This window comes from Rosa rugosa, chromosome 1 (assembly GCF_958449725.1).
Source record: "Rosa rugosa chromosome 1, drRosRugo1.1, whole genome shotgun sequence".
Lineage (NCBI taxonomy): Eukaryota > Viridiplantae > Streptophyta > Magnoliopsida > Rosales > Rosaceae > Rosa > Rosa rugosa.
Genome location: NC_084820.1, coordinates 40210256 through 40221067, shown reverse-complemented (window position 1 = coordinate 40221067; position 10812 = coordinate 40210256). Strand labels below are relative to the sequence as shown.

The 10812-nt window shown below is 37.2% G+C and overlaps 1 protein-coding gene across 1 annotated transcript; it reads right to left on the bottom strand.

Annotated features, from left to right (window-relative positions):
* Nucleotides 1-6915: 6915 nt before the first annotated feature.
* LOC133724884 (protein LIGHT-DEPENDENT SHORT HYPOCOTYLS 10) lies at nucleotides 6916-10509 on the bottom strand. Its single transcript, XM_062151784.1, has 2 exons — nucleotides 9637-10509; nucleotides 6916-7314 (listed from the first exon to the last, which is right to left on the bottom strand). Exon 1 carries the CDS (start codon nucleotides 10270-10272, stop codon nucleotides 9664-9666), a length of 609 nt encoding a protein of 202 aa, XP_062007768.1. The 5' UTR covers nucleotides 10273-10509; the 3' UTR covers nucleotides 6916-7314; nucleotides 9637-9663.
* Nucleotides 10510-10812: the final 303 nt, after the last annotated feature.

Sequence of the window (10812 nt, the reverse complement as noted above, 5' to 3'; positions counted from 1 at the left end):
GTGTAAGCACAAATTATGGATCTAGTCTTTGACTCCATATAGAAATGACTTAGAAAGCCCATAGATATTTTGGTGGAGGATAAAAAGTAAGGGTATAAGGGTCATTGTGTAGGGGAACAAAGTAATAAATGGGAGACAAAGGTGTAAGGTGTAAGAATAGGACTACTTGTCATCTTTCAAATTTTGAATTTCAAAATAATCTAGACCTAAAGTCTTCCCACCTAAAGTCTCTAACCCTAGTCAGCTCTTTCTTGTCCTCCACACATGTTCTCGACCGGAAATGTCCAAAATCCGGCGTTGACCCATTTTTTGTCCGTTTGCGCACTTTCTTCTCCTTTCTTCCTTTAATTGAATCTCCACCGAGAGTTCGGAATTGGCCTTTACTTCTTCATACCAAATGTTCCTCCATGAGTGTAGATCATCCTGGTAAAATTTGAGAGCTTAATTCGCGTGGTTTGCCCAGAAATGCTGCCGGAATCCGTACAGGTCCGGTTTTGCAGTTTTTTTGTCTTCTAGTGCAGAAACTTGTACCGATCTTTTGAAGTCCTTACACTCCGAAATAGCTCTTGATCTCTTCATAAGAAATGATCCTTAGGATGTCTAGAATGGATATGGAAATTTTCAGTTTATTTGGTCAGGCTTCCGCTCCTCCTTCCTTGCCTAGCACGGTTTCTTCTAGCCGGAGTAGGAAAATGTGCTAAAGTTGAGTTTTTAGGGCATTTCCATTATTTCCTAGCATGATGAGGAAAACATAATAAATATGTAAAAATAAACACAAATGTTAAGTAAAAGTGCAAGATTAGGGGAATAATTACTAGATAATTATGGACCTAACAACCGCCTCAGAATAATTTGTTCACAATTCCTCCAACCTTGACAATATCAAAATCATTTTTAAAATATTGTTTTCCCAACTTGACACCAATCTCAAAACAATATAAGACTCGATTTGAAAATATTATTTTCGCACCTCTCATGCACGGTCACACTAGACCAAAACATTTAAGGAGGTCACATAAGACCCAGAAATGTTGCACAAAACTCAATAACACGATTCCATACTCTTGGTAACCACTATGGCCCTCAATTCTCAGACCCTCGGTACAAAGACCAAAACATTAAATAGATCACACAAGACCCAAAAGTTTTTCATAAAACTCAAAGCACTTATTCAAAACAATATAAATCATCATCCTCACGATGTATTGTTTTCTCATATTGTTTTCTCACAGAGTCAAGTCACAAAACAATAATATGATCAACTTCACTAAAATTGTTATCACCACCATAAAATTCCACCAATATATATATAGCCAGGATCACAGTCGGATGTCCGCGAAATGAATAAAGTGCAGATGGTTTGGTATCAATGGTTGGATTTTGTTTGACAAATCCAACGCACAATAAAACGCCTATATTGACCCTCTAACCTTTCAACACACATACACCCAACAGAAGAGAAGAAGATATGACTATAGAGAGATGGTGTTTTTCTCCTTCAAACATATATAGCCAGGATCACAGGCAAATGTCCGCAAAATGAATAACGTGCGGATGGTTTGGTATCAACGGTTGGATTTTGTTTGCCAAATCCAACGCACAATAAAATGCCTATATTGACCCTCTAACCCAGTTCAACATGCATACACCCAACAGAAGAGAAGAAGACATGACTGTAGAGAGATGGGGTTTTTCTCCTTCAAACATCTATCTGATCCCCATGAGCAATCAATTACTAGTTTCTTAAAAGTCCAAGTCCAAGACTCCGATTCATATCAGTAGCCCAATTTGATATTCCATTATCATCTGGTTCTACTTTCTTCAATGATCAATTGTTTCTGGGAGAATAAGAAAGTGGGTTTTCATCTCGATCTACTTTTTTTTGGAGATAAGAAAGTGGGTTTTGTAGTTATTGATTAATTGATCCAATTTAGTCGAGTCAAGGCCAAGCTTCTTATCTTGAGCTACAAATTCAATTATTTGTGTGTTTGTTATTGAATCTCACTTGGAATTTCTCTTTCTAGCATGAAACGAAGTCCATCCCCTCCTCTGCTTCTTCTCGATTTTAATGGGTTGCTTCAATTTGGCTGTGGATTTTCATTAGTCATTGTGTGTGGATTTTCATTGGTGTCTTTCTTGTTTGCTGCTTCCTTTTCATCGATGAAGAGCAAAACAGATTATGGGTTTGCAAATGGCGATGACAAATTTGGCCAGCCATTGTTCTCGATCCGGATCTGAGTTTCGAATATTTTTTTTTTTTTTGAAATATTGAGTTTCGGATATTTGAAAGGAAATGAAATTTACAAAGTGGGTTTTATTGTCTGGCGTTGGATTTGTCAAAAAAAATCCAATCATTGATACTAAACATCCGCACTTTACTCATTTCACGAACATCCGCTTGTGATCCTGGCTGTACACACACACACACGTAGTTATCCACTCAGGGATGCCACTAATATCAACTATAGTTAATAGTTAAATAAATAAATCCAAGACGATAAGGTAATTCCGTTCATAAAAGAACATCGTGAGATTTGCTGATCTCTAAATCCTGCTGCGTCTTCACACACAAAATGAGATAATCACTATCCACAACAATCCGCTCAAAACAACATCGTCAAGGACCTAATTAGATCAAGGTCACAACTCATCATAATACAACACACAAAACGTTTAAAGTTCGAAATGCACATTTGAATTAAAAATCAAAGTTTACGTCAATTGAGACGAAACTTCACCCGAGACACCACAAGGTCTCTGGAACACTTCTAGAATCAGATCGCCCAAGGCCGATCCAATGGTCAGATCCTCACAGATCTTAATTGACATGGAAGCAGAGCTCAGAGAAATGGATTTGCAGACAAGATTTTTTACTTTAAAACAGATATTAGGTAAATGACCGAGATAAGATGGTTTTTTGGTTCTCGATCTCGATCATTATGTAACTGTTGGCTAGGTTTAGAGTTGGAACTATGAATTGTATTTTGGATGATGTTGATGCAATGAAACGTAGGCATCATTTTGAATGCTGATTTTAGTCCAATTTTATGGTTTTGATGATTGTAAATGAATGATGTTGAAATGGTTGAAAGGCAACAGATGTATATATATGCAGGTTTCACAATTTATGTTGTATCAAGAAAATAGAAACAACATAAACAAATGATCATCTGTTGTTTCTACCACGTTCAAACAACAGAAAAGTAGAGTGCAAAGAGCTCTCAGACAACAGAACTAGGTGGTTGATATGTTGTTTTTACCTACTTCAAACAACAGAAAAGTGGAGTTCAAAGAGCTCTCAGACAACAGAAGTAGGTGGTTCATATGTTGTTTCTACCTACTTCAAACAACATAAAAGTATATTTCTAATCATTCTCAAACAACAAAACATAACTAAAACAATGGTTTAAAGTCCAAACAAACAACAGAAAAATGAGATTGAATACTAATTCAGACAACAGAAATTTGGGTAAGACTATACTCCAAGTGACATTCAAACAACATAAAAAAACTAAAACTGTAGTTGGAAATCAAATCTAACCACAAGAATCACAATTATCTGTAGTCCAAAGAAATCTCAAACAACATAACTCACGATATAAATGTTGTTACATACGAAATCAGTCGACATATAACTGTCATTGTTCTTCAAATCAGACGACAGAAACAACATAAATATGTAGTGATATGGTGTTTCAGACGACAGAAAGACCCCGATTCTTCAATATTAGGTACTTCAGACGACAGTACCTTAAACAGAATCTGTCGTCTGAGTGCATTATCAATGACGGAGAATATCTGTCGTCTGAGTGGCTAAGAGACGGCAGCCACCTAGACGACAGATTTTTACTTCATCAGACGACATATATGATCTGTCGTCTGAAGGCTTTTTTGGCATAGTGGTTAGAGCTGTTAAACTTCAATATTTGGGAAGAGGTTTTGAGTATACAGTATACTAGACTGACTGATATAGTCAATAAGATGAAAACCTATGGTGAAACCATTTCAAAGAAAAGAGTAGTACAAAACATCTTAATGAGTCTAAACAGAAAGTATGATGCTACAATTTGTATTATAGAAGAGATTAGGCATATGGAAATGTGCAAGATCTGATGGGAACACTTAAGGCTTTTGATCAGAGGTTGGGGAGTCATGATGAGGATCCAATTGAAAAAGTTTTTAAAACACTAAGTCTTAGGTCAAACCCAGAAAAACAGTGAGCTATCTAGTTCTAATTGTATTCAGGGAAACCAGAAACAGAAAAAGAATTAGAAAAACAAAGGTAAGAAGCGGGAAAGTAAATCAAATCAGTTAGTTAAAAGAAACAATAACGGTAGTAGTAGTTCAACTTATTCTAAGTGTCCAATTTGTTCAAATACACTCAGGTGAATTTTGGTTCAAAGGAAAGCCAAAATGTACTAATTGCAACAAGTTTGGTCATGTCAAGAAGAATTGTAACTACAAGGGCAATCAACAAGCTAACTGCATTGAAGAACATTGTGATGCTAACATGTTCTTTAGCCATGCAGCTACTGTGCTTGTAGATAAGAATATGTGGCTTATTGATACTGCTTGCAGCTGTAATCATATAACTGGAAATGTCAGCCTTCTATATGACTTTAACTGTAATACCATTACCACAGTGAAGATGGGAAATGTATTGTTGGTTGATATAAAAGGTAAAGGGAGCATTGCTATTCAAACAAAAAATGGGAAGATGTTTATTAGAGATGTTATGTTGGTTCCAGACCTTGATCAAAATTTGCTAAGTGTTAACGCTCATTGAGCATAGTTATCATGTGCACTTTGGTGATAATACTTGTAAAATTTTTGAGAGAGCAAGCAGCAAGAAGCTGATGGTAGAGGTTGAAATGAAAAAGAACAAAAATTTTCCTTTAACTCTCAAGTATGCGGTTGAGAGTGAAGAAAAATGGAGCTGCATGATGATCCTTGGCTCTGGCATCAAAGACTTGGACATTTGCAGTATTAACATTTGCAAATGATCTGCATGATGATCCTTGGCTCTGGCATCAAAGACTTGGACATTTGCAGTATTAACATTTGCAAATGATCCTTGTTTGTTATTAGTTAGGTTTTGGTTCAGTCCCCCCAACATTTGTAATTTTATTTTTCTTAAAATAAATTCAAAATAAGGGGAAGTGGGGTGGGTTCTCAGAGTGTGAAAGACCCTCTCCTTCGAGATTGAGAGTGGGACTTGTTCCCTACATTATCTGTTTCCAAGGAACTACATGCATCCAACTACAACTATTCTTGGAGTGGAAGAAAACCAAGTGTTAATCACTTGAGGGTTTTTGGTTCAGTGTGCTATGCTCATATTCCAAAGGAACTGAGGCAAAAACTTGATGAATCAAGTGAGAAATTTGTGTTCATGGGATATAGTTCACACACAATTGATCATGATAATGTGCAAAGATGTTATCTTTAGTGAGAGATCATCTTCGGATTGAAATCAAAGTTCAATCCTACAGCATGCTGTGTAAGATAGTGTTGTTCAAGATGAACAAGAGGTTCCAGAATAACTGGAACTTGATCCACCTCAAATGTCACCATCTCACAGTCCTCAACGGTCCACACCAACATCTTCAAATGCACAATCAACTCCTAGTTCAACACCTGTAAGGATGAGAACTTTGACAGATATATATGAAAACTGGAATGCATGCCTATTTGAACCTGAGCATTTTGAAGAAGTTGTAAAAGAAGATGAATGGAGGACTGCATACAAGAATAGATTAATGTGATTGTGAAAAACAACACATGGGAGCTAGTTGACAAACCAGATAACAAAGATGTACGTTATTGATATAAAGTGGAATTACAAAACCAAGCTGAATCAAGATCGTTATGTGCAAAAGAACAAAGCAAGATTGGTGGCAAAGGGATACTCATGCACAGATACCTAGAATTGATTTCCATGAATCCTTTGCACTAGTAGCAAGGCATGAGACTATAAGAGGTCTGATCTTAATTGCAGCACAAAAAGGCTGGTTTCTGCTGCTTCGATGTGAAATCTGCACTTCTTAATGAAATCTTGAAAGGAGTTTTTGTGGAACAATTACAAGATTTCATCATCAAAGGTAAAGAGCAGAAGATCTACAAACTGAAGAAGGCTCTTTATAGAAGCTTTTATTAAATTACAAATTAGAAGCTCTAATTCTAACAAAAATAAGTACGTACTGCTGAAAGACTAAAAGACAAGTAACAAAAACTAAAGCCATGTCACAACAAAGACAAAGCATTCGCAAAGACAGAAAGAGGAGAGAAAGAGGAATAGAAGGAAAACAAAGAGAATTCAAGATTCTGAAAAGGATCAAAGGGCATTATCGATCTACACTTTATATGAGAGGATCATGATGTGATATTACTAATGGGGTAGAAAATATATTCCAGCTAATTAAGCATAAACCAACATCTATATAAAGAGTTTTGATCTCTACTACTACATACATGCTTAAGATTGAATTCCCAAACTGCAAAGAAATGAATTACGACTGACTGCTGTGTACTCCATGCTGGCATGCCCTAAGAGATCGATCGATTCTTGGCATTGAGGCGATGACTACTACGACTCTACATGCGCATCTAGTGCAGTGGCTTGGTAGCAAGCTACCTTGACCAAATAGCTAGAGATCAACTTTCTTATATAAAAACAAAAGAAAAAAAAAAACAATAATGAAATTCAACAGCAGTAGTACTGAAACTTCAAGGTAGTCCAACATCTATATAAAGAGTTTTGATCTCTACTACTACATACATGCTTAAGATTGAATTCCCAAACTGCTACTACGACTCTGCATGCGCATCTAGTGCAGTGGCTTGGTAGCAAGCTACCTTGACCAAATAGAGATCAACTTTCTTATATAAAAAGAAAAGGAAAAAAAAAAAAAACAATAATGAAATTCAACAGCAGTAGTACTGAAACTTCAAGGTAGTCCAACATCTATATAAAGAGTTTTGATCTCTACTACTACATACATGCTTAAGATTGAATTCCCAAACTGCAAAGAAATGAATAACAACCGACTACAGTGTACTCCATGCTGGCATGCCCTAAGAGACCGATCGATTCTTGGCATTGAGGCGACAACTACTACGACTCTACATGCGCATCTAGTGCAGTGGCTTGGTAGCAAGCTACCATGACCAAATAGCTAGAGATCAACTTTTTTATAAAAAGAAAAGAGATAAAAAAAAACAATAATGAAATTCAACAGCTGTAGTACTGAAACTTCAAGGTAGTTCGCCTTGGAACAATTCCTAGTTTCCATATTCCGTTCATTTTCCAAATGACCCCTGCAAGGAAATCAAATTTCAGTTAATTTGATGCATTCATGATGTATCAAATTCACTAGTCAAACATGTTAGACTGCAGTCCTGATCACCTGGTCAGCAACTGACCAGGGATCATTTGCTCAATCACCGTCCGATTGAAATCGGACGGTTCACAACTCTCTTCTCCTCTCTCATCACTTAGCTGTGAACCGTCCGATTGAAATCGGACGGTGATTGAGCAAAAATTCCATGGTCAGCAGCTGACCATTGGAACGGGATTGTGTTAGACTGTGAACTAAGATCAACAAAATAAGGTAATAGTGATGCGATGGTTTGGCAAAAGAACATAACTCATTAGACTGACGCTATCATTCTGTGAGTGCAGGTGTATGCAAATATGAATAAATCTATGTTCGTTTGCATGAAGAATCAGTGTGATATAAAATCCTTGGACTTGCAGACTTCGCAAAAGTGATCAGAACGTTGGAACAGTAAAACAAAACTGTTTAAACAATCCATACATTCCAGAACAGACATATATAGGCTTTGGATTTTCTATAATTCTCAATAGGTTCGGTCATCAAATCTTGCATGAAACCACGAATAGTTGCGCCAAATTACAGTAGTCCTTATGATTTACCAAATATCTCTCCAAGGCATAGATAGTATGAATGTACTAATTATATTGAATTTAAAAGGACCATGAGTATGTACTAACAGTGATGAGTTGTAGTGTTGTACATATATGGAGAGCGGATATATAAAGAAGAGCTAACTGGCTGGGGCCAAGCACACTTAGGGCTAGCTCTACATTTCCATTTGATAACTAGGCTAACACAATCAAACCCTCGTGGAACTTTGTCTTATATATTGGAGACGTTGAACACGTTTTCTTTGATCTGATTTTATTTTTTATTTTTTCTTTGTCAAATATTTACATATGTTAACAAATGCGGTTTCCAAGTTTTAGTACTCTAGCTAATAGAGTAATATGCAAATATGCAGTTTTAAGAAAGAAACAAACACGCGAAAACAGTTCATAGTTTATAAACTAGCTGTTAATTAATACTAGGAAATCAATTTGGTTCCCCTTGAAGACTCGACAAGGACATGTGAGATAATAGGGTTTTGAGAGATCATCATGAACAGACCAGTGAATACCATAATTTATACCCCAATGCAAGCTAGCTCAGACAATTTTTCAGTAGAAGAAACAACAAACAAAACAAAAGCAAGAGAATTTTACAGTACTAGAAAAGTGAGCAATCTTGTGACCATGAAATATGGAATAACTTGCTGCCCCACAAAATATATTTTGTGTAGCACGTACAGAAAGAAAAGTGCCAAAATAGCTACAAGGAAAACATGAATTTGGGTACAAGGTAAATGCGCGCACACACAAGTTCTAAACAGTTCCCATTGCGTGTAGATATCCAGCACAATTTGGTACAAGGAAGAACCAAATTAGGGGTGGCTTTGATCATCATGATATAAGAACGATTCATGGGTGATTTAAATTGCAGAGATTCTCAATGATGACCTTAATTTCTTGAATTCAAAATGAATTATATATGTTCCATATAATGATAAAGCATACACAAAAAGATGGATTATTAATCTATGAACAATAGAAAGTTCATAATTAATGGGAAGATCTGCGGAAACCTTAATTAATCATGATGAAATTCCAATCATTTAGTCGATCCAGTCCAAATATTATAATATATAATGTAATATACTGACATAATTAGAAAGTTTCTGCTGTTATCTTACTTGACCAATATTCGTGGGGGCAGAACAAAATCTGCAGAATCTTAAAAGAGCCAAAATTACAAAAGAAATAACAATTATTAATTTAACGTGGGACAATCACAGTGCGGTTTCACATCGTCACTGTGCATGGGTGTGTGAGATATATGCAGAGATCATTAATTGGTTCTGATATGAAGATTTTTTGAACTCTATTCTCTGCATATATTGAATCTAATTTTGGAGTTATGTAAGTTAGAGCTGCTGATCATCACCAGAAAATACAATTTTGTCGACCCATAATATTAATTTTTAGGGTTTTCAATTTCTTGGGTTCAGAATGACAGAAACAGCCGGCTGTAGTACCTAGAAAATTGGGGGTTTTCATTTATTAATAAGGATTTTGACTACATAAAATTGTGAGGAAAAAATGATTCAGACAAATTCATTAAATACAAACAACCACCAGAACTCAATGCACGAAATGAGACCAACACTAGAATTAAGTCATCAAACACCTACAGTAGTACGCATGCCATGAATGAAAGAAAACCAAGGCAATTAGTGATAATGTATTAATTATTGAAGAGTTACCACATTCTGAAATGAGCCCAGCATCGATCAAGAGAAGTGCATGATAGAACTTGTTGAAGAATCACGATCACTATTTCCAGATCCTCCTCCTCCTCCTCTGCTGCTGCTGCTGCTCGGAGTTGTCGCCGTCGACTTCTTCTTCTTCTTCTTGTACGGAATCCCGCGAGCCTTGGCCTGACACTCCCTGACCTCCCTCAAGTAAACCCTGATTGCACCACTAGCAAAAGGGTTGCTCTCAGGGGCCCCACCGTTCTCCTCATAAGCAGCCCTCAGCCTCCCTATGAGAGCATCCAGGCTTCCCCAGGCCTGCCGGAGAGGACAGGTGCAAGGCGCAGGTGGCTCCGGCTGGCCGTAAAACATACAACCCTGGAGATGGACTTTGGTCTTCCCGAACTGGTCGAGGTACCTGAGGAACTCGAGGACATGGCTGTAATTGCACTGGGAGAGAGGGACTGGGGGCCTCTGGTTCTTCAAATACTGCCCGAAAGTGTTCCAGTCCCTCCTCTTCTGCGACTCATACCTGCTGGGCGTCGCTGGTTGCTGCTGCTGGTCATGATGATCGGTGGGACTCGGACTCGAGTACCCCGATGACGATCCTTCTCCTCCTGAGAATTCCTTGCCTCTTTCGAGAGACATCTCGCAGTGATGGATCGTCGATGATGGATTGATGGATCAGTGGAGAACCTGATGAACTAGCTTGATTTTTTTTTTTTTTTTGCTAAATAAAGCAAAGCTAGCAAATAATGGAGGGTCTGAGAGAGGTGAAAGGAATAGGCTAGGAGGAGGCAAAATTAAAAAGAGGGGGATTGAGGGATTTGGAAGAAGATGGAGATCTTCTTCTCACAATGTGTTTATGGGACCCAGTGAGAAGACCTGCCATGGGGGCCAATATTCATATGAGTAGCTTTCTGTTTTCAATTTTTTCTTCATTTCTATATAAGCTGCTTCTTTCCTCTTTTTTTTTTTTTTTTTTTTTTAGTGCCATTAGCATGAACGCTACGTTTCCCTCAATAAGCATACAAAAGTATTTGTCCTTGTCTTTTATATGGACGCGCGCCTTATACAATTTTTAAAGCCTTAAGAATTTTCCTTGAATTTGGTCATCACTTTGTAATCATCTCATGATCCCCCAAATTTAAGCCAGACATCCTTAATCACATCAAGTTTTTATGGCCA

Excerpts from the sequence above, each read along its gene's own strand:
- LOC133724884 (XM_062151784.1), bottom strand. The coding sequence starts at position 10,272 with ATGTCTCTCGAAAGAGGCAAGGAATTCTCAGGAGGAGAAGGATCGTCA.